The 27234-nt window shown below is 31.0% G+C and overlaps 5 protein-coding genes across 8 annotated transcripts in view; 3 read left to right on the forward strand and 2 right to left on the reverse strand.

Moving 5' to 3' along the window:
- Positions 1-709: 709 nt before the first annotated feature.
- Positions 710-4031, reverse strand: LOC106710789 (NECAP-like protein CG9132). The gene is made up of 5 exons (XM_014502949.2): positions 3784-4031; positions 3506-3711; positions 3133-3314; positions 1816-2000; positions 710-1459 (listed from the first exon to the last, which is right to left on the reverse strand). Exons 1-5 carry the CDS (start codon positions 3867-3869, stop codon positions 1402-1404), a joined length of 717 nt encoding a protein of 238 aa, XP_014358435.1. The 5' UTR covers positions 3870-4031; the 3' UTR covers positions 710-1401.
- A 221-nt stretch (positions 4032-4252) lies between these two features.
- LOC106710790 (peflin) lies at positions 4253-12664 on the forward strand. The gene is made up of 5 exons (XM_014502950.2): positions 4253-4443; positions 4516-4537; positions 11420-11651; positions 11875-12018; positions 12263-12664. Exons 2-5 carry the CDS (start codon positions 4526-4528, stop codon positions 12484-12486), a joined length of 612 nt encoding a protein of 203 aa, XP_014358436.2. The 5' UTR covers positions 4253-4443; positions 4516-4525; the 3' UTR covers positions 12487-12664.
- On the forward strand, positions 5937-9329 carry LOC106710788 (leucine-rich repeats and immunoglobulin-like domains protein 3). The gene has a single exon (XM_014502948.2). It carries the CDS (start codon positions 6216-6218, stop codon positions 8895-8897), a length of 2682 nt encoding a protein of 893 aa, XP_014358434.2. The 5' UTR covers positions 5937-6215; the 3' UTR covers positions 8898-9329.
- Positions 12665-12765: 101 nt separating the features above from the next.
- LOC106710761 (DNA primase small subunit) lies at positions 12766-15395 on the reverse strand. Its single transcript, XM_014502921.2, has 7 exons — positions 15359-15395; positions 15003-15256; positions 14755-14924; positions 14282-14480; positions 13923-14133; positions 13105-13444; positions 12766-12841 (listed from the first exon to the last, which is right to left on the reverse strand). Exons 1-7 carry the CDS (start codon positions 15359-15361, stop codon positions 12822-12824), a joined length of 1197 nt encoding a protein of 398 aa, XP_014358407.2. The 5' UTR covers positions 15362-15395; the 3' UTR covers positions 12766-12821.
- Positions 15396-19057: 3662 nt separating this feature from the next.
- The window catches only part of LOC106710645 (trafficking kinesin-binding protein milt), a 32250-nt gene continuing 24073 nt past the window's right edge, over positions 19058-27234 (forward strand). The window contains exons 1-2 of one of the 4 annotated variants that reach the window (XM_045686950.1): positions 21624-21936; positions 23185-23294. In XM_045686950.1, coding sequence (XP_045542906.1) covers positions 23207-23294 — 88 coding nt within the window. In that variant the 5' untranslated portion in view covers positions 21624-21936; positions 23185-23206. Of the gene's footprint in view, positions 19143-21623; positions 21937-22973; positions 23295-27234 lie in introns of those variants that run through there. The other 3 variants (XM_045686956.1, XM_045686949.1, XM_014502772.2) reach the window with 3 other exon arrangements.

Genomic DNA, 27234 nt, shown 5'->3' on the forward strand with positions numbered 1-27234 from the left:
ATAAAAAAACTTATTAAACTAATATTCAAAGAATATGTAATTATTATTTTTAAATTTTTTGATAAAATTATTAACTATAATTAATCAAGATTTAAATACATAGATATATACCTAAATACACAAGTTTTACAAACCTTGAAAAAATTATACAAAAATAAATATTATAATTTTTTATTAAAGGAATGATTAATTTTTTTACATAAATTATATTAGAAAAATAAACTTGTGGTCTGCTTGGAAAATGTTTTCATATTAAAATAGCTTCATAAGGCCAAGAATGAGATTTTTTTTCCAATTTCCCAAATTAAAATTTTAACAAAAATACGTATTTAAATACTTGTATTCTTTAAAACTATATTTATTTTCACTTTGTTCTGTAATTCAATTTATGGAATAGCTTTAAAATTATCCTTTATTCGGCTGTGAGCAATAATTAATCTTTTGTACTAATGCTATGCATATTTATGTATTTAAATCTTCTATAAAAAAAGAAAAAAAGACAGTATTTATTTAAACAAAAAATAGTTACGATGATATGAGCTTTCTAAAAAATTATAATAGTGGAATAAATAGGTTTTGTCTTAAATACATTTGTACATGTTTGAACAAAACGCTAAAGCAGATTTTATTGCAAAAAGAAATTCGAAATTTTGTACATAACTCCGCTGTAACTAAAATACCTATTTACACAGAGATTATTTAAGATATAATTTTTTTTTTTGTTACTACGGCAACGAGACGATTTTTTTTTTTTAACTTTTTCTTATATTAAACGTATAGCATAACTTATAAACTGCCAGTCAACACTTTGTATTGAAATCGACCTGACCAAAAAAATCTTAACAGTTGCGTTAAGACATGTAACTTTTCTTCAATTTGACTGAATTTTTTGATATACTTTGACATGTGGTTCCATTGTTATATATTGTCTCGTTAACATAGTATTACTTCAACGGCTACATTCTAATCAAAACACATTAATATTTTTAATTTATTAACTGCATTTTCCGAACAATAACATGGAATAAGACATCAGATACATCTTGAATGTGACTCAACTCTCATGTTATTGCGTATGTGTAGTACATAATAGCCCTTTTACAAAGTTCGGTAACTGCCACTACAATATACAATTTATTTCAAGCTGCAAACTTTCCTACTACTACTAACTCTACTTATACAAGAGTTACAACATATACAGATATATAATTTTTCATATTTGATATATTATTGTTATACATCTAGCAATGATATATTGGTTGTTTATATACTTCAACTATATTGATTGAACATACAATTTAAAAGTTAACATTAAGTATTTTGTAAGTATTGTGCAACACACTAACCTGCCTTAAGTATATAGACAACAAATCACAATAACTTCCTAATGTCGAAATTCCTTTAAAATTGCACCCAGTTCTGTTGGTTGGCAGGCGTCACTGGCTTCTGATTGGTGGCACTGGAACAACATAGATTTTATAATTTCATAAGTATTATTTCAAGTCAAAAACTGACAACATCCAATTACTAAAATAACTAGCAATTAAAAAGTGTACATTGTACACACAATAGTGTACAGACAAAAATTACACTAAAAAGTGTATTTTCAAACTAACAAATAAGTTTTGATTTTTTAGTCAGATAAAATCAATCACTGTACAGACTGTACAGTGATTGATTTATGATACTGTTTGAAGTTACACTGCAGCACACAAGAGTTTTAGTGGTCACTAAGAGAGAAATCTACACTAAGGAAATATTTAAGTGCCATTAAACGACTTTCACTGCTGCAGATAGTGTAAAAAGCTAGCTTACCTTGCCGAATTGAAGTCTCCCCATTCCGAGTTAGTACTAGCAGGGGTAGGGACAGCAGGGGCAGGCGCGTGCTGCGGCGAAGGCGGCGGGGGCAGACGGGAACCACCCGGAGGTGGGGGCAGCAAGCCACCTAAAGAAGCAGCACCTGCACGCTTCGGACGACTGCCTTCACTGCCGTCCTTTTTCTGTAATTTGCAATGACAGCCAACATTGTTACAAAAAGTAACTTTTATAAAATAAATATCCAAACATTGAATAAATTTGTTTTTATTGCTAGGGGATTGTCAATTAAACAATTGAGTCTTGAAAAATCACAGAACTTCACAAGGAGGAAAGGGGTCTAAAATTAGATATTGCATATATTTATTATAGTAGATAGGTAGTCTTAAATCACACCATCACCATAGTCGAGTGGGGGTCAAATAGTAGCTAAGGACATCACTATTAAATACTTCTAACATTTTACATCGAAATTCCATTATCCTAATATGTGACAACTTGAGATGACTTAAAAAAAATGAATGTATATACATAGGTTTAGCAACAGTTGAAATTCACTATCAAATATATATCATACATCTGAATAAGTTTTTATTTCATTACATTCCAATATGTACAAAATAAGACAACTATACTTGAGTGCACTCAGTATTCAATTCTGATAAGAATTAATCATCAAACAGATTTATTATATTACTGTTTGAGTTATCATGAATATGTCAATTTAACCTTTAACATAAAAAATAATATGTATCTGTGTATATGAATTAATATATTATCTAAGCATAATGAAACTAATAGGAAAAATGCCTCATAGCTGTTTACCATTCATGATTCACTATTATAGAACTCTGACCTTGGGGCAGTAAGGAAAACATATGGCATATGTTTACAGTGTCTGATTTTTTTAATTACACATACATTATACATTTTTCACTTCAATTAAAATCATATTGGTAATGATATTGTTATGGTGATTTCTTTCTTAAATACCAAGGTATTGGAATGGAAGTCATAATGTAAACTAATAACATCACTTGATGGTTTATATGACCCAAATATATTAATGTATTCAGATATTTCAAACAAGTCACTGCACAGACCACAATTTTAGGTGTAGAGAGGCATAGTGGGATGTAGAGGAAGGGCATTGTGCAGTGCCTTAGGCCAAGATATTTAGAAAGACCCAAAGGTCTATTAGGAACATAGGCTTCACTTAGGCTAGTCAATTATGTGACAAAAGAAGAATATTGACCAATATTAATTTATTGTTCGCCTTAAGAAAAAAAGCATCTATAAAACTCTATGAATACTTACAGTAATCTTCATATTGATTTTTATTGTTTCGCCATCTTTAAAACCCAGATCAAGATTTTGCTGCTGAGACTGTTCACCTTCTTGTTCTTTCTTTAGCCATTTGAAGTGATCTTGTAATGCAACATTAAGATCAAAAGAATCTGACCTATCACCAAAGCCTAAGCCTATATAAGCACTCCGCCCTGAAATTATAGTAAAAACATTAATCACAATATATTTTTTAACTTTGACACACTTAGCATATGCTCAATAGTTTTAATCAATATGGAAATTTGGACTTTAATATGGGCATGGTTAAAGATGTTTTTATTTTTCTGTTAAATGAAATAAATTTAATTATTAAGATTGAGACTATTTTGAATTAACAACTTACCATTGTCATCTTGGATTCTAACTACAAAATATCTGGAACTATCAGTTACAGATTCTAAGGCCAGACCCGGGTATTTATCTACAGGACATTTAGCAAATAACTCTCCAGTTGTTTTGTCCTCTAACTTCATTATCAAATCATCGCCTTTCGCAACCAAACGCATCCGCCCCGTCCATTGAGGCTCTTGTAAATTCCAATCTGCTGCCCTAAAAACGTAATTTAACTTATTTACTTAAGCTCGTATTTCGTCATGAAATATAGAATACTTTGTTCCTTACCTGTAGCCTCTATTTGAAGTTCTTGGTGGGATCTTAAAAACGAATACCTCATTCTTAACTAGTATTACACTTTCGTACGAGTCCATTTTAAACAATCGATCTTTCGTCTAACTCGCAAATTCACAATATTAGATTACAAAATATTATTGCGGATGATTTTAAAAGGTAAATAAGCAGAATTATTTTAATTTGAAACAATACTGCTTGGCTTCTTGAAAAATGTTTCTATACCTACATATTTGACATAGTTTGACTGGTTGACATTAACACATTAATGACGTGCTTCTTACAAGCTTGACAACAGAGTATTAATTTTTTTTTCAAATTTCTAATATTTTATGTGTTGTTGATGGGTAATTAAACTTGCAAGTCAAATGTTTATAATTTTTGTTTTATCATTTTGAACTCGCATTTTTCAATCGTAGACATGAGTCACCAAATGTCAATTGTTTCGTATCTTTTGTCACCATCACCAAGTGTTATGTGTCAATGTCATGTCAGTTTTTATAGTTTGAGCTTTGAGTTGATCAAAGTTAATTTTATTGTAAAGTTGAGGTTGGTCTATAACTAGCTTTAACTGAAAACAAACAAGACACATAATAAAAAATACTTACTTCCTAAAAAAAATAATTTTAAATATTTACAAAGCGCTAGTAACAGGTAAAAAACTTCAGTTAAAAATTTATTAATTTCTATGTATAATTACTAAAGTTGTTTAATTTGTTTTTACAGGCATATAATAATGGCATACAACGTAAGTTAATCAGTACCCATTGAATTTAAAGGAGATTTCTCATTAATGCTAACCAATTTTTAATGAAATCTAAATATAAGTCTAAGTTAAAAACAAAAGATGTTAACAAACTGCTATGTAGAATTAATTCATTTCCAGCACAATTTCATAAAGTTACAAGAAGTAAAATATCTATAAGTAGCAATTAAACATCCATTAATTAAAAAATACATATATAGTACTTTTACTAACATTAAGCTCTTGGATATGCTATAAATTATTAAAACTTATGCTTATTTTATTACTTGTTGATATTGTCGCATTGCTAGCTTTATAATATTACTCATTTTAATATATTTTTATAACAAATTCGTATTTAAGCTTAAGATGCATGAAAACCAGTACCATTTTTGCTCTTTGGTATTTCTTCGAACTTTTAAAATACCTAGTTGGTAATCATAACATTAATCATTATCCATGTCTTTAAGGGATTTTAAGTAGAAAAAAGCCAAGGTAAAACCATACTGAATATATCTGTTGATAGAAAGGTAATTTTTTACAGATATGTATGAATGTTGGTTTGTATTTTTCAAAGTGAATCAATTTTATGTGCAAGTGTAATAGGAAAATTTAAGGAAACACTTTGAAACTAACAAATACTATATTTAACTTTAAAACACATTTTACAAAAATATCAATCAAAAAAAAAAGTCAGCAACTGTAATAATACTCTAATTTCTTTATTTGTCTCACGCTGACAGTAACATCAACAGTATTCTATTGAAGCCTGTATTCCATAGCTGTTTATTGCTACTGATTTTGTCAAAATATTATTCAATACCTGTACTTCTTCGGCTTTCTCCAAAGTGTCGACAATCAATGCAGTATATAAGCTATTTTTTTAACAACAATATGTGTATAAAAGCTTTTACATTTTATCAGAATATTACAGTAATTTAAGATAAATTACAAGAACTAGAGATCGTTTTGAATTAGCAACAAAACCATTTATCATATTTCAACTACTTATAATTATATCCTCATTATATACGAATTTAATTTTTAAAGGTACCTGAAACAAAGATAATTCTTAATATTTTTCTGCGAATGTAAATTAAAATTTTAATATGATTTTGATCGGGACATAGGCTACTTTTTCAATTTGGCTCTGACGAAATCGCGAATCACGGATTGTTTTATTTTAAATATTATAAGAAAGTGTGCTCAAGCCTCAACGACCTCGATTCAATCTGTCTAAAGAGTAAAAATCATCAGAAATACATTTTTTTCGATTCGAAGAGAGATTATGTAATTTGAAAATTTAATAAAATAAAATTTATCGAAAATTACATATAAAAATGTAAAACAAAAAGTGTAATTATTTTAAGAGTACTGGTGTTGCCATTACTTGCGCCTTTTATAATAATGCGCAGTTGGTTATGGACCTATAAACCATCCATAGTGTTTAAAAAAACATTGTAAAGAACATGGCGGTCAAGTCTCAAGCAGTAAATATGCCGAGTTGTTTTACAAATACATTGTTTTTATATAGTGCAAGATGTGATTATAGTGTGAAAAAGTATTAATTCAAGTGACCTTTTCATGGACTTTTCTTATTAACAATTTTGTTGACAATTATGTAAGGACAAAGACGAAATTCGTATATCGATGATTGGAGCAAATACACAAATGCAGAAAAATGGGAGACTCCCATTATTTGGTGTCGATTGTAGTATTATTGTTTGTGTTTCCGTTTTCACTTCAAATTGAAAATTACGAATGCCCACAGAAATGTGATTGTCTCGAAAAATATGTCGATTGTTCAAACAAGAATTTACTGTCTGTCCCAAGAATTCCAGAGTGGGTGGAACAATTGGACTTGAGCTTCAACAGACTAAATGAACAAGTAACAAAGTATTTTGATAAATTGAATGCTTTAAAAGTATTAAAGTTAGATAAAAATGGTTTGCATCATATCCCTGACTTTCTCAAAATGAGCCAATTTGAGGAAATCAAAATGAATCGGAATGATATCGAATCGATAGACGTAGGACACTTTCCAGCAAACAATTCGATTACTACCTTGAGTTTGAACAGTAATCAAATAAAAGTCATTGATGAGGGAGCTCTAAATAATTTGACAAACTTGATTTTTCTAAAGTTGAACCGCAATGAAATATCATCTCTGCCAAATCATTTATTCATGCATCAAGCAAAGCTGGAAAATTTGGAACTAAATCACAATAAGTTACATGTTATAAGTGGTCTGCTGTTTCAAGGATTATCAAGTTTAACAACATTGAAATTAAAATTCAACAATATAGATACTATTATGGATGGTGCCTTCTATGGATTTAAATCTGTTAAATTGCTGCAATTGGATCATAATAAGATTAAAATAATTTCTAAAGGATGGATGTATGGATTAGAATCCTTAAATACATTATCACTTTCAAATAATATAATATCCAAAATTGACTTGGATAGCTGGGAACTTTGTAAAAACTTGGAAATACTTGATCTGTCCCACAATTACTTAATGGAAATAGAAGGGCGAACCTTCCATTACTTAATTAATCTCCACACACTTAATCTAAGCTATAATAATATTTCATCTGTATCTCAGGAAGCATTTAGTGATATGATACAATTGCAGACCTTATTATTAAATAACAACAAGATTTCTTGGACAGTTGAAGATATGTCAGGTCCATTTTCCAAATTACAAAACCTGAAAGTATTCAATTTATCTGCTAACCATATAAAATCAATAAACTCTAGAGCCTTTGAAGGATTAACCAATGTTATTGAATTAGATTTGGATGGAAATAATATAACTTCTATTCAACAACATACATTTGAGAAAATGACAAAAATTAAAAAATTTCACCTTAACTCATCATCTTTGTTATGTGACTGCAATTTGCTATGGATAGTTAAATGGATAAGAGATAAATTGGAGCAAAAATTTATTACCGCAACATGTGCTTATCCATCGGAACTTCGTGGGGTTTTGATTTCCAAACTTAAAGAAGATAATTGTGGAGATTCTCCTAAGCCAAAAATCATTGAACACCCCAAATCACATCTTGCTATTAAAAATAGGTCAGCAAATTTGATATGCACAGCAACATCAAATCCATTTAGTAATATGACATTTTTATGGAGGAAAAATAATGGTAATGTGAGTAACCCTACTGTCCATGAAAATGTTACTATGACTAGAAAGGGGCAACCTCAAGCTACATCTATTTTGGTGATACCTAATGTTACCAATGGGGATGCGGGTCGCTATCAATGTGTTGTGAGCAATAAATTTGGGACAACATATTCAATGAAGGCTAAAGTAAATATTGTAACTTTTCCTCGATTTATAAAAACTCCTACAAATGTAACAGTTAAAACTGGAGAAACTGTTACATTAGATTGTGCTGCTTCTGGAGATCCAGCTCCTGAAATTTCATGGAAGAAGGATGGAGGTAATGACTTTCCCGCAGCTCGAGAGAGGCGAATGAATGTAATGCCTTCAGATCCCAGGTTTTTTATAGTAAATGCTAAAACCACAGATATGGGCATATACAGCTGTGCTGCTAAAAACCATGCTGGGACTATTATCGCAAATGCTACATTAACTGTTCTACAAGAACCATCTTTCATAAGAGCTATGGAAAATAAAGAAGTAGTAAGTGGTGAATCTGTTGTTTTACAATGCATGATATCAGGTTCACCTAAACCAGTGTTAAAATGGCTAAAGGATGGAGTGCCCATAGTGCACACGGAACGTCATTTCTTCTCTGGTGAAGATCAACTACTAATTATAATTGGAGTTGAACCAAAAGATGCTGGAAAATATGAATGTGAGATTACGAATGAGTTGGGTACAAAAAAAGACACAATAGAAATGAAGGTATTAACACCAGTTTCAATTATGGTAAATGAAGAAGATATGACTGGTATTATTATAATAACAGTAGTGTGTTGTGCTGTGGGAACTTCTATAATATGGGTTGTTATTATTTATCACACGCGTAGGCGCATGGCACGAGCTGTGCATACATTTCCCGGTGAAAGTGTAAAAATGACACAAGTTGTTCATAGTGATTGTGATTCACCACAAATGTTCCCAGACAATTTATCTGAGCATTCATCATGCAAAGATAGCGGGACAGGTGATTCTGCTAAACAGACAAGCTTTGACGGTGTACCAACTGACAGAAGTGAACAAGTGCATTTTGAGACTGCAGTTTGCAGAAGTTACTCCCCAGTGCCTGAGGCTCACAAACTTTTGCCTTCCTCATTTAAGCCCTCCATACAAGTGTGTGTAAATACATCTGTAACACCAGCTACTTATAGTTTTTCTAGTCACAGTGGTAATGTTTAGATATATGTGTAAAAATATTGAGATATATTAGCAATGTTGAAGTTTCACTAACTAGAGATTTTTGTAAATTTACATATTTTTCATGAAAATGTATTGTAATACTTATTTGAGTGAATATTAACAATCTGTCCTAAAAACAAACTATCCTTAATTTTAATAATAGAATCTCAAAATTATTTTTTCCGCCGGATACTCCTAACAAAAGATACAGAAAAATGTGATTTATATCTCTAGGCAGTGAAACAGCAGTAATCTAGGTATTTAAAATATTGATTTTGTAGTACAAAATATAACAAACTTGCCAGTATTGGTTTGATGTAAAAGACTGAATGTCGTGTATTTGTATGGTCATTGTTATTCAATAATATTGATAGGCAATAAAATATTAATTAGGTTTTAATTTATTTCTGTAATATGACTAAATTCACTTAGTATGACAAGTCTGGACTACTTTATTATCTTGTGATCTAAAAGGTAGCTTGTTTCCAATATGAGATTGTTAACTAATCTTAATTTTATATTTGCTTATAACAACTGGTTGAAATCGTTTAACATTTAATTTTTGATAAAAAAATTACGATTAATTAATAAGTTTTTTAAATATTGTAGAACATGAGTTTGAAAACAATGAGCATTTCAATCGCAATTTGTTAAAAAAAAAGTTGGATAAAAAAATCAAATAATGTCTGTAAAGATCATTTCATTTGCTGTTCTATTTCCTATTAACATGTTAAAAGTTTGTTGTTTAAAATAGACTATTTCAAAACATTTATTTTTGTCATTTACAAACAATAATTTTTAAGTTACAAAGATTGGACATCAACAATAATATAATCAAAATAATAATTTATTCATGTTTTTTTAATTATTGTCTCTTGCAATTACAAAAACTTTAAATTCTTTAAACTAGTATTTGAAAAAATATTAGACTTTGTAATAAATAATAAGAAAGTACTAATTAGTTATTAGCAAGTAAGTTGTAGATGAGCATTGTAATGTTAAATTTAAAAGGAGTGAGATTTTAGAATATGGGCACAAAATATACTGTTTAATTTAAAAACAAGTAGCGTAAGAATTTGATAATGAGTTGTTGAAACCTTTGCTTGACTAATTAGTAAATAACAGGACTAAAGGTAGTTGTTAAAGAATACAGCGAAAACATAATTAATAGGCTAAATTATTAAATAAATGTTATATATTAGTTAAAACAGGTTTCTCTGCAATTTAATATACATAATATGTGTATTTCTTAAATTAACAGGATAGTCGTTAATCGTCACAGATTTTACGAAGTATTGGCTTTGCAGTGTCTTGACATGGTTATAACGTTTTCAGAGGAAATACTATGTTGAACAAAAAATAAACACATCTGAAATAGGTAAATACATGGCTTTAATTTCAAACCGACAGTATCTTACTGGATTATCAATTTATTTCAAGTGTTTATATCTCAATGGTTAAATAAATGATTTCTTTACTCTGTCCTGGTAACTATTTATTTAGGATTGTTATTTAGTTGTCAAATACAGATATTACGCACATTTCTACGTACGTGTTTTTTCTTTGATTTCGTTGTTTTCTTCAATTAATTTAAGCATTAAGACAATATGAAAAAAATGTATATACTGTATTGGATATGCCTCAAAATTTTACATTATTAACAATTGAAATAAAAAATCCGTGTGTAGTTCTTTCATGAACGTTAGTATTTTGCGTGCTTTTATCATAATTTTCTAATAAATATATGGTTAATTAGCATTTGTAGCAAACATTAGAATTAAGCAGTTTTGTATTATTTATACATTGAATTTAAGGTTACTACTATTTATATACTTTATAGAATAAAATCGTCCTTAAAACAAATTTGTTTTTACTAAATATACCTTTACACCAAAATGAGAAATAAACTGTTGTCGTTAAGATAGGTGATTTAATAGGAGATAGATGTATGTACTATCGAGGATTCGTTACCTTATAAGCGAAAGTTTTTGGTACTTTACGCACGCATTGATACGAGAAAGAATAACCTATTAGAAGCAGCTTTTAGATAGATGCGTCTGTACTGTACAAAAAATGTCTGTATACGCCTAATTGCTATTCACTATTATCCCATCGTTTACGCAACTCACTGCACCTAATTGGTCACTTTGTTTCATTGCAAGGAACAAAGCAATTTTTCTGTAAATGGAACACCGCAAAGGGCCTTGACTGTACATATATTAGAGGTATGCCACTACCGTTGCTAATGAGAATATGCACTTAGCCAACTTTACTGTTATGGTAACAATAACAAGCATAAGTTTCCACATATTAGTGCAATGATTTACATTAGAATTATTTACCATTCACTTTTTGTTTCCTTGTATAATAGCAAAGCGGGTATTACGTTACGTTCCGCTGTGAAGTTATAAAGATAAAACAATCACCTTAATATATCCAAAATAGAATAGACGCATACATTCCATGTATTCATTTTTTATTCTCCGATATTAATTTTGAAAACGTACTTCTTCGATGTTTAGCCAGGTTACGGTCAACCAAACTACGGTGGCCAACCGGCTGGCCAATTGGAAATTGGCCACGGGCCATACCCGTCTGTTGGTCCTGCAGGCGGGGTTGCTCCACAAGTGCAGCAGTGGTTTGCTGCAGTAGATAAAGATCAATCTGGGTTCATATCAGCTGCTGAATTAAAGTCAGCCTTGGTGAACGCTCAAGGCCAAAATTTCTCCGATACAGCATGTCTACTGATGATTGGTGAGAATAATTACCTTAAATAATATATTGCTTACATTTGTTTCTGAATTAATTGGGGTTTACTCACATTTATAACGAAAAATCAGGTTCTATTTCCTCATTGACACTTATTTAATCCAATTAGATTTACTGTAACCGCTACAACACTGTGTGCTCTGAAGCTTTCTCTTATATTATGTATCTATGCAAAATTCTAATCTACGATTTTTGGAAACCATTACAGGAATGTTCGATAAAGATCGTTCTGGGCATATAAATCTCGAAGAATTTGACAAACTGTATACTTATATAAATCAATGGCTTACGGTTTTCAAAACATACGATACCGATCAATCTGGCCAAATTGACGAACAAGAATTATCGAAAGGTAAAAACCTTTTTTTTATATCCAAACATAAAATAAATAATGGCTCACTTATATAATTTTACGCTATGTGCACGATGCTCAAGAGTTTAGACTCTTCGGAATTGAACAGATAAAAAAAATTCTCAAGTTGGTAAGGTATTAAACCAAGACATACTCAGGTGATAAAGTAAGGTGAAAAGTGAGTGGCATCACTTAAAAAGGTGTTTGGCATCACTTAAAAAGGTGTTTTTTTTATTTGTTCCAGCACTATCACAAATGGGATTCCGTTTCACGCCTGAGTTCATAAATTTCTTATCAAAAAGATGCGATCCGAAAACCGGAATGATATCAGTGGACAGTTTCATTGTGTTATGCGTTCAGATTCAACGTTTCACTGAGGCTTTCAGAGTGCGCGACACTCAACAGAACGGAACCGTGACAATAGGTTTTGAAGACTTCCTGAATGTAGCGCTTAGTTGCTCTATATAAAACGTAATCTCGTATTCGTATCATAACAGATATCTAATGAATCTTCACTTTGCTATAAAACAGCAGATAAAATGGGTTTTAATATTCATTGAATATGTTTTTAAGGGTCTCAGCTGTGTCAATATCAAGTTGGGTGAAATGCAAACTATATGTTTTTCTTTAATTTTTACTATTGACATTACCATTGCTTTAATTTTTGTATTCCATAGCTTAAAGCTAGATAGAAAAAGAAATAAATACAAGATTTGGGAATAAAAAAATATGAAAAAATATTCATCCATTTATTTTACACAATCATCAAATTCAATATCTTTCATGTTTCTTTCATTAATTCTTTAGAAATCTAGTGTTGTATCTGAAAAAAATAAAGCATTCGTATTAATTCGAGTTAATAGTCTTCTACTGTGACATCTTGTATGGAATATTTGGACCCCCTTGAGTTATATTTCAAGGGGAATACCTAACCCATTAATTCTCATTTTAAACAAAAATGGATGAGTGGATTACTATTATCTCGGTTGTTTAAAGGTAATTATGAGACTCCTTTATTCCCCTAATGTAATTCCTCAATATCTTCCATTTATCACAAAAAGCATATTTGCAGAACTAAAAACTTACTAGCATAATTTCTTTTCCTTATCGCTTCAGATTTCTCAAGGGAGAAAACTACTTCTTGAAAATTTTTAACAGCATTTCTCATATTGTTTTGGTGCTGTACATTATCAGGAGAGCTGTCGTCTAGTAAACTGTGAATTGTAGGTATTTCATCTAATTTCATATTCCTTGCATTGTTAGGTTTGAACACAACTGAAACTTTTCCTGTCTTAGGATGAATACTGAATGGTGATTTGAGAAGGTGGTTAAACCCTTTCGTGACATTTACGTCTAGCCGTGGATAACAGAATTGTATTTTAATTTCTTCTATAAGATATTTTATCTTTCTTATAGCATTTCCATTCTGAAAAGTTATAAATAATTGTGTTAAAAATATTATATATGTAGTGTGACAATGTTTTTAAATATGTCATAAAGTTATAGTTGTTTTACAGGTATATAAACTAGCTAACATCTAACATAAAATTGAATAATGATGTTGGAATCTAAAGAAACACACTTTCTATGAAACTTAGCATGTATATAACTACTAGCTTTTACCCGCGACTCCGTCCGCGCGGAATAAAAAATTGAAAACGGGGTAAAAATTATCCTATGATTCTAAGATACCTGCCCACCAATTTTCAGTCAAATCGATTCAGCCGTTCTTGATATGTTCTTGTTATAAATAGTTTAACTAACACGACTTTCTTTTATATATATAGATATACTACTATAACTATATACTATGTGTAACTTGCTACATCTGTCTACTTCATTTAAATTAATTATATAGAAGAGGATTTTTAAATATAGATTATTACTATAATTTAGGAACATACTTCTCTTAAATATGAATCATAAATACTAATAAATGTTTTCCATCTTTCCAAAGAAGATTCAGGCATTTTCTCCAAACTTTTTTCCACTTGCTCCCTCAATGCATCTTCGGGAATCATTTTCAGGAATTTTTGTAATCTACTTGATGTTCCCAGAAATTCTTGATCTTGTATAACATCATCGAAATATTTGTCAATAATACTAACAGCTCTTCTGTAAAATAAAAAATTATACATTTTACAAAACTTATAAAATCACTTTGATTGTATTAGCAACTTCACTATTCAAATGTGATTTTTGCTATATTACAAATTAATAAAGTTTTAAGTTCATATTTATATTTACTAGTGTTTAAAATTACCTGATGCTTGAATGTAGATTATCTGAACCTAAATGTACTTTTTTATTCTGATTATCACCACCTATTATCAAACAAAGATAATCAGCTATGGCTGCTCTTCCAGGACTGTCAAGAGTTCTAGCTTCATAATCTGATACCCAGCAATGAATGCCACGTCGTCCAGAAAATACCCATAGTATATTTTGAAAACCAAAATCATCTAAAATATAAATAACACAAGAAATTAATTTTTCTACTTAAAGGCTGAAAATGTAAGTTGTATGAAACATATATAAGTAATTTTCAGTTCAGCAAATGTCAGTTGATATCAGGTAAAATAGTAGATACATATTAGAAAACTGAAAATTATTAATCCTTGGGACCATGCTCTAATTCATACTAATAATATCAGTGTTGAAAACTTAACTTGGTGGTTTTAATACATAATTTAGGAGACATAGTTATACTATTACATTTATTACAGCTATGTTTACCTTTTAATGATTTATGAATAATGTCACAAGCGATGACCATAAACTTCCAGCATTTATCACACACTTTAGCCTCCTGACAACATGTTCGCACTTCATCATAATCAGTTAAATCAATATCAAAAACTAACTCCCTAGCTAAGACTACCGCATCATGCCGAGATATTGAAGGTCTGTGAAGAAGAAAATTATCTTATCATTTCAAATTTACAATGTGTACTTAATACAATGTTAAAAGTTGAAATACATACTTATTGTTATACACAGCACCAATATCTAATTTGTGCGGACATTTCTTCTGCAACAAAGTCTGAAATTCTTTCTGATCACTTATTGATAAGTACCGTATGTACACATCATCGGCTAATGTAAATGACAATTCTCTGTTGGATAGAGGTTGTGGACTGTTTCCACAAGCAAGCCATCTACAGAAAATATTTTGAGGAAAATATCTTGTATAGTAAATAGGGAGCATGTCCGAAAGTAAATTTTCATCATGACCCACCTGAAAGAATCATAAATAGCAATTAACTAAATAGTAACTTGAGTATAACTTAATAAAATTTAGTACAACTGCAAAATATTTCATTTTAGAAAGACCGCTTACCATGTTTTTTTAAGTGTTCTAAAATTTTCGTTTTTTTTAATTTTATCGTTATTCGTCGTAAATGTTTGTTATATTACCACAATATACACAATTTTTATACACTTTTCAAATGCCAAAATTTGAAGTTTACAAGTGCCATTTGGCGGGAATCCGAATTTTGGTGCGAAAAAGGCAAAGGCTGTTTACATTCAGCCAAAAGGACAAAAGCAAATATTCAAGGTTTGTCGAGACCCATAAAAATGCAACGAAATTAAATGTGATTGATTTATAAACAAATCTTAATTATGCAATTTTGTTTTTTTCTATATTTTATGTTTAATCTATTGTATTGTTATACACTCAGAAAATAAATAAATGAATCTTAAGGGTACCCTCAATACACAACATCTTTCAATGTTGTAACTCACAAATCTATTCTAATTCTTTCTCTTAACTGTTACTCTACGATAAGTTGGTTTACGACAAAATGGAACTGAATATACGAAAAACCTTTATTGTTGCTGCAATACTGCCGTGGTGTAAGATAAATTTCATCATTATTATAGCTGTGGTTTTATGTGACATACTCGTAATTTTTAATGCTATTTTTACAGGTTCCATTTACGATTATTATGAAAAACTGTTGACAAATATACAAGACCTGACAACAAAAGTAGTGATGATACTTATGACAAAACCCTTAATATCGTGTTTGATTGTTTTAATTACCGCATGCTTCTTAACAATACCTCTTTTTATTTCATTCGCACTTTTGGCCATAGTTTTTGGAATCATTGCTATAATTATCGTGGTGGAAGGTAAAATTCTAAGAATATTATTTTTTTAATTTATAAACTGTAAAATGTAACTAATTTTTCGTAATTTTCTTTTTCAGGTGTATTAGTGTTTGTCATATTTATAGCAACAGTGCAGGGTATTTTGATTTGTGTTCTAATTATATCTCTTGTGTCTTATACAATTTAGCATAGTTTTATAGCGTGGTAATGTTATACAATAAATAGAACCTTAAAATAACTGTTTAACTTTTCCAGAAAATTTATATAAGTAAAATGAACCAGTGAACAGTCAGGATATGATTTACAATCAAGCGAAAAGTATGAAAGTAACTTCTGATTGTAATGATAAAAGGAAGCAAAAGGGAGATTTACTATTTACATCACATTTTCAATTTTAGGCCTATCGGTTCCATTCTAAACACATATTTTATTGATTAAAATAACTACAAATTTGTTATACAAAGCAAGAAATATGTTTATAATTAATTGTTAACCGAAACATAAAATGACTACCCTGTGTAAACTTTTTTGTTGGAATTTGGTTAGCGCAGCGAACAACACTATTTAAAAATTAGTAAATAATGTTTATTATTAAACTAATACAAATTGATGTTGTTATAACAGCATACGACAAATTACTTCAATGAAAAAAAATTCTAACTAAAGAATATATTCGAATATAAAATGTCACATTTAAAAATATCTTGCTTATACAATGCCAGTCTTACAATGTACGATCTTTTTATATCTCAAAGAAGATCCTATTTACAACATTTTTAAATAAAGCTCAAAAGTATTTTAATCTGCTTTGAAACTGGATCGATTGAAGTTTATGTTATCTGTGGAATTTCTCTACAACTAATCTTTCAATTTCAATCTTTCAATGAGAATGGAGAATGGAGAACTAAAAACGACCTTACTGACTTACACTAACTTAGGTAACTCGCTGCATTGCATTTGCAGTGTTGTTTTTCAAAATTTTGCATGTGCCGATTTTCCTTATCATTTATAGTATTTTAGTGTTGTGCACTGCAATGGAAATTTATACACAAGGTCAGAGTTCATGGTGGCATCGATGATGTAAATATGACTGTAAGTACTGGTTATTGCTTAATTTATGCCAAAGCCTGTAAGGTTTAGCCTCAAATTATGAAATACTGATATTCACGACGATTACAATTTTTTTTTACATAAATATTATTATGTTTCCCTTAATCGCTTATAACAGATTTTTTTTAAGATAAGGTTGATGTTTTTACCCATACGGATACAAAGTAAACAAAGTATGGAATATAAAAGAAAAACTGTAAATTCGTCCTATGTGTTTGAAAAGAAAATGTTTTAATTCAAAAGAGACCTACTTTATTAAAAAGTATTAGACCTACTTTATTAAAATATTAAATTGTCTACAATTTTATGTGAATCACCATCCTTTTACAGGAATCGACAACATATAAGGCCAAAGAAGCGATAAATTAGATCTGTAAGTATTTGAAATACTTTAATTTAGTAGTATATTAATTAGTTGACTTTACAATTGTATAAAAATTGCACTGTTAAAATACCAAGGCTACTGATATGAGATGATTTAATAAAAAATCCTATAAAAAAGTAACAAAGAAGTAGAATTTGGTATGCATAACTTAAACTTAACAATTAGTTCAGAGATTGCATATATTGCATCCAATTTGATTTCTGTTTTTTTTTCATACATAATTAGTGAGTAAAACATACAGCATCTACCATATGGGTAACTTTAATAAGATTATTAAGAATATTGGTAAACTTAACAATGTAAATATAGAGTTTGTTCAGTATATTTATATAAAACTAGCTGTTGCATGTGACTGTCCATGCGGACTTAAAATTAAACATAATTTGTAGCCTACATGTTCTTCCAGACGGGTCTACATCTATGCCAAATTTCATTGATATCCATTGTGCTGTTCTGGAGATACCTACAAACAAACATCCATCCAAACATTTGCATTTATAATAATAATAAAAAATAATTAAAAACGCCAAGATCAGAGTCATGTCAAGTGGCGTTTTCCTCATAAGGTATACTATTCATTAGTAAGATTGGAAAGTTATATCTAAGTTGATAATATTGTAAATATTATACTAATGTAACATAAATTACGGTTTTTAACACAGTGAAAGTGTTCATGATAAAACGGCATTGCTTTTTTCATAATTTCCCTAAGAATGTTAAATTAGATACAATGGCACTTTCTTAATACATATAACATTTATTTTCATTCCATCCACATGTGAATGTTCAATATTTGTAAACCTTCATTCATAACTAATTATAATATATTATATCCATCTTTCTGTTTAGCATAACATATGTTGTATATAATAAATTATAAATTATTGAAATAATATGTCTTAATAATCTATTTAAATATGTGGTAGGAATTTTTTGCTATTTTTACCCCATTGAGTCAAATTAGATTACAAAATAATAAAACCAGCCAGGCGGAGACAGAATTAATATAAAAGAAATAATAATAATAATAAATAATATTAAATATTATTAAACTAAACTTATAAAATATATATATTTATACCTTAGTATAGCGTGGCGACCCGTCGCCACGGCAAGCGTCGCCACGCCAACAATTCGGTTTACAAGTGTTCCTATAGATGTTTCACATAAAAAAAAACCTGAAACATACATTTAATTTTGGTTACAGTTAACATAGAGATCTTCTTTCTTTCTTTTTTATTATTCACAACTTGAAATGTATCAATATGTTCTTGGGTCTGAACCTCACTTGCTTCGAAATTTGCCTTGATTTATCACTTTTAAATATCAACCCAAGCAGTTTAATATTTCTTTTTCAACCTTTGGAACACTGTACTATTGCACATTATTATGAATGTTTGGTCAATGGGTATGTGCTTTACAGGGCAGTTCGTCAAGCTGGCGGCCCTCCAGGATGCGGTCCGCGCGCCTCCGCTAACCCCGCGCGCTGTGCGCCACGTCGCCACAATCACAGGTATATTACCTGCTTCATACTACTTACGGTCATATGATAATACATTTTTCTCGCCTTTCTCAGATTTATTCTTAAAAATATGGTGGACCCAGACTTGGTGGATGATGACAAATATATGTGATTTTTCTTATTAGTCATGCTCTTATTTGTAGGAGTTTGATCACATAACATTAGCCAATATGTAATTTGCCTCCTTCTTCTAGAAATTAGTGCCCAATTATTTTCACGGCTAGGTGTGAAGTACATTACGTCATCAATCTGCGGAACAAATGTAGTTTTTGGCTTGAAACAGATATAAACTTAAGTAATTAAATAATCTAAAAGAGTGATAATATATCTGGTCAAATTACAATCATTTAAGTATTCTTTATTCATCCACATTATTGAAATAATAAAACAAAAAGTCGTTTGTTCACTTTATTATGTATTAATAATGTTGAATATATGTACCAAGTAATGTTTTCTGTATTTAAAACTTTTTAAAAGTTTTGTCACTGGGCTTTTTCTAAATTTTTAAACAAATTAAGCATGGTTGTTCATTAAAACAGACGTTGACATTTAAATCAACCGCTTTAATAGTCATCCATTTGGCCTTGATATGATGAGGCCATTCTTCATCGAAAAAGACTACACACTCTTTTTTACAATACTGCAATAAATACTGAAGCAATCCATTGAGATATATCACTTTGTTAAGTGAATATTTCAGCAGTGCGAACGTACGGTTAGACTTCCATTACTGTCACATGTAGATGTTAGGCACGTAACGCGAGTTAATTGAAGTTAAGGACCGGTTTTTCGTCAGCATTTTCAATTCGTATGACTCATGTCCACAGACGAACGAGTTAGTCAACGCGCATACATATGGTAACCAGTAGCGAGGTATACAATTAAAAGTTAGAGACGTGATAGTTGTATAACCGTGAATTTTAACTGCCGTAACACATGTATGAGTACATTATTGTCATCTCTGTTTTTTGTCACAGAATAAGAGACGCGAAAATATTTTTGTTTTACATGTGTTAGACTTATCTAATTCTCGCATTTGTCAGTGTAGTAATTTCATAAATGTTATACAATTTAAAGATAGAGTTTTTTTGTATTATAAGGTGGCAAAGCAAGCGGCAATCTGAATTAGTCGAAATAGCGAAGCGACCGCTGTCCATATACATCTGCGTTCTGCATATGTATCTGCAGATGCGTTGTCTACTTTCAATCGACGGAGAAGGGGACAAACAGGAAGAAAAATTTTCCTTTCCTATGCGTTCCATTTCTCCGTCAAATCTATTTCACCTTTCGATCTTCCTTATAAGAAAAGAGTGACAAAGGAAAGATGACTAAAATTAGGCCCCCGCTGTATACATATATATTATACACATTGTTATTTATTTTTGTTATGTCTTCCACTTCCTGTTTCCATTAGGGAACGTGGACATTATTCCGCCACAGATATATTTAGGCCTGATGTCATCTATTGGCTCATTTTTTATGTAAAACAATCATAGGAATAAAACAATAAACGCTAAAAGTTACTTCTACTGTTTGAGTTAAGTAGAAATTTAATTGTTTCTATTTGTCTTTGTTTTTTGTTAGATTATCTAGGCTTGTATTTATATGAAACACATCTTACACGTTTCGGGTAAAATTGTAACGGTGAATAACCACTGCTAGAACACATTGTATAAAAATATAACCCTCCCTCTCATTATGTTGGGAAAAATTAGATAATATGTTTTGGTACATGTCTTTAGGTTATGGAAACGCAATATAAGGAAAGCTTATCTTGATCTACGATTAAATGGTACGTAATAAATGTTAAAACAGTATGAATGGAATTCCGGGAATAATTAATTTAGTATTGTGGGCAACGTTCTCATTTTATAGCCGTAATACATTTCAATGTGTGTCATCTCGTAACACAATAGTTGGCACTCGTCGATTTACAGGCCACTGAAATAGTTCACATTTTACAGTGCGCTCGTTATTTATTCGCACAACTTTGCTATTTTGGCATATTGTAAACGTATCTATAATAATTTTTTTAACATTAATTTGGTTTAAAAAAATGAATGAAATGAAATTTGCTGTTTGTAAAATGGACATCATATCGAGGAGTTGTTCATCTGTTCTTGACATTAGGCTTATGGGAGGGATTATATTGATAAACTTAATTCTAGTTCGGGAATGTTTTCGGGATAGATATCGAAACGAAACCGAGCGCGTTCTAGGAATTATACTTCCCATTTTCTCTTTTTAATTCCCATAAATTGTAAGAGTGTTACAATTCTACCAAGAGCATTCTATAATTTAGTAGAAAATCTATTGTTGTGATTATGCTTGCGACAAAGTAATAAACAATGGAGAAGGCTTTAAAACGTAGGGCTTATGAATGAAGGGGAGAACGAGGTGTTGGCATCGCGCCAGTGGCTATTCTGGGCGGGCTGGTTGCGGCGCGGGCGCCGGCCCAGTCCAACGCCGCGCTTCCTCCCGCGCCTGTCGAACTAACGCTGCTATCTCTCACATTTATCTTTTCTATTACTATAGAATCAAAGTAACAGTTGAATATACTGTAATTACATAATTTGATAGAATGTATGTTTGTGTTTTGTTTATTTTTCGAAGGTCTACATACTTATTGTTGGAAAGTTGAACCATAAGTTATCTTAATAAAAAGCTGCCCACGGAGTTCTATAATGTAAAGCTTTCAAAATTATTACACAGCATAGTAGAATGTTACTTTAAATGAAGTGGATCGAGTCAAAAATAGTTTACAATCAAGAAAGAGCAATGAAAGGTATCGCCGCATTTATGTGAACCGGTTTGCATGATCATAATTGGATTTGCTTTATGTTACATTACTTTCGATTATTTTAACCTTTGTGGTTATTTTGACATTTAAATATTAACTTTATATCAACTTACCCAGTACAAAAAGTGTTTGGAAAACTTTAAAATGACTGTATGATTAATCGTTCCTTAATAAAAACGAACTTAAAAAGCGGGCTTGAAGTTCAGTTATTATGCTCAAATTGTTCAATTAAATACCGTTGAAGTGGAGACCACTTAAAAATGTATGATTTTATAAAATGATTTTGGCAATGTTATTCAAGAAACGATAATGAGTAAAGACATACTCGGGTCAACGTTTACATAACGCATTTGTTTTTAATCTGCGGCGTAGTTGCTCAACTATATACATAGACTGTATTTTTTATGTAAATGAATTTATTTCCTTTTCACAGAACACTATTCTTTGTGCTTTTTTTTGGTCTAACAAAAACTTAGTTGTTTGAGCCTAATAAGGTCATACACAAGGCCGTGAGTGCGTTAGTCGAGTGTAGTAACGGGGCAGCCCATTGCGGAGGTGACCCCCCTATCGTACTGATGCCAACATATTGACGACATCCTTATTTTTATTGGCGATGCGAGCGAGTGCGACGACCGGCACCACCTCCACACCAGAACTGTGCGTGTGGCCTCGTAACCGTTCTATTTACAGGACTTTGACAAAATAAACTGCGTTTTATTACACAAGATTAGATAACATATTCAGCTGCACTTCTGCAAGTTTGTGACCGTTTTGATCGTTAATCTACATATGGTTTAATAGCATAAAACTTAATTATTGTAGACTATAATAAGTTTAAATTATTTGCTATAGCGGTAAAGTTTATTTTTCCTGTCTTTTATAGTTTGAAATCTATTGTTCATAATTGGCGTTCGTATTTTGCGAAAGAAAATTCTAAGTAGTAAAGAAGCGTGATTGCACTAATAATAAAGCAAGTGCTCATTGACTAATATTAAGCATATTATTATATTGTTCAGATCGTATTGAAAATTTCCATGATTTAGTGTCATTATCGAATTCAGTGACGTTTAATATCATTATCTGGATAGATTATAGCGATGATTAGGAGGGTGGTTGTCGTTCAGTGCACGTCCGCAGATGTTGCGGTAAATGTAGACTGTTTGTTTATTGTTACGTCTTGATTATCTATGTGCCTATGTGCGGTGTGGGACTGGGACTCGGTGTGGGATACAGCGTGGGGTGCGTATGTGGCACGATGACCGAGAGGCGAGCCCGCCCGCGGCCGCGCAGACGCAATGAAATGCACGACAAACAGCAGGATTTGCTCCTTGCTTGGAGTGACGGTAAGTCTTCATGGCCGTGAATTTCAAATGAGGAATCGTTATAAGAATATTATTATTATATCGGTTTTTCAATAGTAATGAGAGGGATGGCAATATAATTGCAAAACGACAGTTCCAACTTACCGTAAAGTTGGTTATTGGCGATACGAGGTTGTAACGAAGGTGTCTTTGAATTTCGAGTTTAAAATAGTACATAATTCGCATGATCATTTCATTACTTGTAATGTGATTTTTTTTGTTGTTTACGTCTGATTTTCTTATCTTTTAGAAGTTTTCAAGGTTACAATAAGTCTTTCCATTTGAAGTTAGTGTCTGAATAAATGAGTTTCAATTAAATTAATTAAATCTACTTGAGATTACAAATTCAAACCATTTTTGGAGACCTAGAAAAGTAGCATTTTCAATAATTATTTAACTATGAACTTTTTGTTTCTGTTAATTAGGTTCAAATTAATTTGAAACACTTTATAATCATTAATTTGATTTTAAGGAACTGATGTGATTGTTTATTGTGTTATCGGTCGTAATGGTGCCCTTGAACAATACAGTTTGTTGTTTTTAGCTGTAATGGGCTGTGTTTTAATACGTTATAATGTTCAAATATGATCCTAAGTTGTTGTTGTATATTAATATTGAAAATATATCTATACTAATATAAATATATAGACGGCTAAAACACTCAGGTATATTTGTCCGATGTCCGTTATATATTATTTTATTATAATTTGAATAATTTAATATACTAATATTATAAAGTGGAAAGATTTGATTGTTTGTTTGCATTGAATAGGCTCGTAAACTAGTTTAGCGATTTGAAAAATTCTTTAACTTTTAGAAAGCTACTCTGTACCCGGGTGACATAAACTATCCCCGAGTGACATATATTATTACTAGATTTTTTTCAACTCTGCGCAAATCGAATTTTTTTTGTAGTACTTACATATTTCATTTACATATCAAGTGAGCCAGTTTATGAAATTGTTTCTTTTGTTCAGTATTTCAGTACCGCAGACAAATATCTATTTAAATTAGCAACATTATAATTAGATGCTAAATACGTTGTCACTTTCTCCGTGCGTTGAAAATACATAGTACTAATGAGTACGACTGAGAAGCCGCATCAGTACGATAATTATGATATTTTCACACGAGGACATAACAAGACAGGCAGATCAGTAGACATTGCAGTACTGCTATTATTGTTCGAACCGCACACTTACAGTGAAAACCCGACTACCCTTCAGGTCAAAGTAACATTAGAATAACGATATCACTAATCAAAAAGTTAAAATTTTTTGGAATTGACAATAATTTTCAACATATCTCGCACATGTTTCTTGTTTGTTTCTATATGTTTTGAAAACTCTACAAGACATCTCTGTTCGAATGTTACTTTGTCTAGACGGATTGTTCTCGGCGTTGCTGTGTGCGTTTGTTCAAATATTACTGTAGTACTGCACTATTGTACTGTTCTACCCTAGTGTGAAGCGGCATTAGTACGGTAGTGTGAGTACAGCTAACATTCTAATCATATAAGGGAAACAGTCAATGCCCTTAATCAGTCTACCTGTTCGTGTTTCGATTCTGAATGTGCGGTAATTTTATGTATACATTCACTTAATAGTTCATTTGTTGGATTTTTAGTTTTATTGTTATAGCCTATTTTAAAATGTAGGATGGTTTAAACGTTAAACAGTTTATTTGGTCAGTAAATGTACGAGACTGGTAATTAAGACAGTAAACGTTAAAATGTTTTTCAATCCAAACACAAAATAAATATAAAGCTAAATGTTATGTAATTACTACATACTACAATAGTTTGTTTGTATGTATAGGTCTTTCATTAAGACCTTTCATCGTATTTTAATGTTACATCTCGTACTCACCTAGTAGATTAAAAATCACTGGTATTAACAAAAAATAGTCATCGTTATTTGTAACTTTTTTATTATTTTCTGATAGGCAAAAACATTTACTTGAAGAAGTCTAATCAGTTTAGAAACCCCGTTCTTTTGACCACACCCAACAGCGTAGCCTGCAAATAAATCTGAATAGTCGTTTGAATGTTGCAAGATAAATTGAATTGCGTCAGTACCTATTATCATGAATTTCAACTATCGTAACAACGCATATCTGTAGGAACATTATTGTTAATTTTTTTTTCTCAATTTGAATAAGAAGGACGATTACGTTGTTATAATATAGATCTTATGACATTGGAGACTACCCTTTATAAAAGCTCCTAAGTCCGGGCACAGATGCTTCAGGGTGCGATCGATCCCGCCAGACTCCCTAGATTCGCAGGCGCAAACCCCGCCTATACGTACTGCACTATACGTATAGCATGCGATGAGTCTGGCTGGAGCGGTATTGATTTGATTTTCAAGTGATCTTATACTATTTCAATTTAGACTGGCTTTGTTTGACTGATTTAATAGCGATTCAAAGGAAGAAATAGTCTATATAATACATTAAAGGTAGATAAACTGGGTATATATTGCTGAAATGCATTTAGAACTGATATGATTTCATTTTAGTTATTACTTCTTCAAATTCTCATTACATGTTGATTGATTTTGCGTCTTTTGGCGTATAACGAGCGCAGATCACAAATCCTTTCTAAAGATTTCCTTGCTCCTCCTTTTTTTTTGAAATGCTGCAACTAATTTGAACATAAGATTGAAAATGTGAGTTTAAGCTATCAATAGTTTAGAAGTAGCGTTTAAAAATATTAGTGCTCTTGGTGCAATGCATAATGTTATCTTTTAGTTAAATCAGTTTTGTAACCAGTCAATCAAAAAAATTACATTCTTTTTAATGATACGATAAATTTCGATTCTCGAAATATCGAAAGCGTTTTTATTCGCGTTATCGAAAGCGTTTTATTAAAGACAATCGTTTTACAGAAGACGATTACAAATGAGAGCGCTACGGCGAGTGTGGGAATACAATTCAATCCGTCCAATCTTGCAGTGTAGTAGAATGTTTGAAACGTGTGAAATTCTTCGACAAGGATCTTGTAAAGCGTATTGTTATAAGCTTTTTAATCGAGATCGGATGTATTAAAAATACAATAGAGTAGTATACAATGGAGTAGTATTGTAAATTGGCCTTTTCCTGAATGAAAGAAGTATGAATATGTTTCTGACATGTTAATCTATGTTGATATGAAGACCTTTTACTTACTCATAAGTGTTATTATTAAATTGAGTCGCCAACTTTTGTTTTAAATCGCAAATGTGACACCGAGGAAAAGATTAGTTGAAATTATTTTTGGCTAAGAAAAACCACAACAAAGTGAATATGAGCTTAAGGCTTAAGGTACATCTAAGTATTATATGCGTTATCCAAGTAAAATTTACACGTAATATTTAATAATCTGTCACGATTTGGAAAATGAAATACAGTAATGTGATATCTCATCCTCAGATCATCTTATGAAGTATACCATCATTAGATATCGTTATCAGGTGAAAGTCCAGGTTGTAAATGTAAAGTCTCCAAGTTGAAACTTTTTGCCCGTTATGTCTTGTCAAAAGAGTAAAGAGTCATTAGCCTAGTATTTTGAAAGACTTTCAAATTGAAATGCGTATATTGGGTCAATTGGACAATTTTATATAGACACTGGGAATGTGTATTATCGATATATGTAGTATGTACATATGTATATATTTAGAATTTGGATTGATACGTAATAGTCCATATACGAGACTAATATTTGCAGGGAGTACGCCCCTGCAGATAGCGCTTTCCCCTCTCCTCCTCCCAACCCGAGAGGGGGAGTTTTATCGATTCTGTCTGGTTCCTCCATGCTAAATACGGAAAGTAGACGCCCGTGCTAAATACGTTCCGTGTATAACCGCTATCCCCTACTCAAGTTCAAGTTCCAAGTCACGACTTCGTATTCAAACCAAAAACTTTCTAGCCATTTCAATATTTT

Source organism: Papilio machaon, chromosome 4 (genome assembly GCF_912999745.1).
Source record: "Papilio machaon chromosome 4, ilPapMach1.1, whole genome shotgun sequence".
NCBI lineage: Eukaryota > Metazoa > Arthropoda > Insecta > Lepidoptera > Papilionidae > Papilio > Papilio machaon.

Excerpts from the sequence above, each read along its gene's own strand:
- LOC106710789 (XM_014502949.2), bottom strand. The coding sequence starts at position 3,869 with ATGGACTCGTACGAAAGTGTAATACTAGTTAAGAATGAGGTATTCGTT. Across the intron at positions 3,712-3,783 it reads ACTTCAAATAGAGGCTACAG|GGCAGCAGATTGGAATTTAC; the intron begins GTAAGGAACAAA and ends TTACGTTTTTAG. Across the intron at positions 1,460-1,815 it reads GGAGACTTCAATTCGGCAAG|TGCCACCAATCAGAAGCCAG; the intron begins GTAAGCTAGCTT and ends ATGTTGTTCCAG.
- LOC106710790 (XM_014502950.2), top strand. Across the intron at positions 11,652-11,874 it reads AGCATGTCTACTGATGATTG|GAATGTTCGATAAAGATCGT; the intron begins GTGAGAATAATT and ends AAACCATTACAG. Across the intron at positions 12,019-12,262 it reads CGAACAAGAATTATCGAAAG|CACTATCACAAATGGGATTC; the intron begins GTAAAAACCTTT and ends TATTTGTTCCAG.
- LOC106710788 (XM_014502948.2), top strand. The coding sequence starts at position 6,216 with ATGGGAGACTCCCATTATTTGGTGTCGATTGTAGTATTATTGTTTGTG.
- LOC106710761 (XM_014502921.2), bottom strand. Across the intron at positions 14,925-15,002 it reads GGTGCTGTGTATAACAATAA|ACCTTCAATATCTCGGCATG; the intron begins GTATGTATTTCA and ends TCTTCTTCACAG. Across the intron at positions 12,842-13,104 it reads AAGGAAAAGAAATTATGCTA|ATACAACACTAGATTTCTAA; the intron begins GTAAGTTTTTAG and ends TATTTTTTTCAG.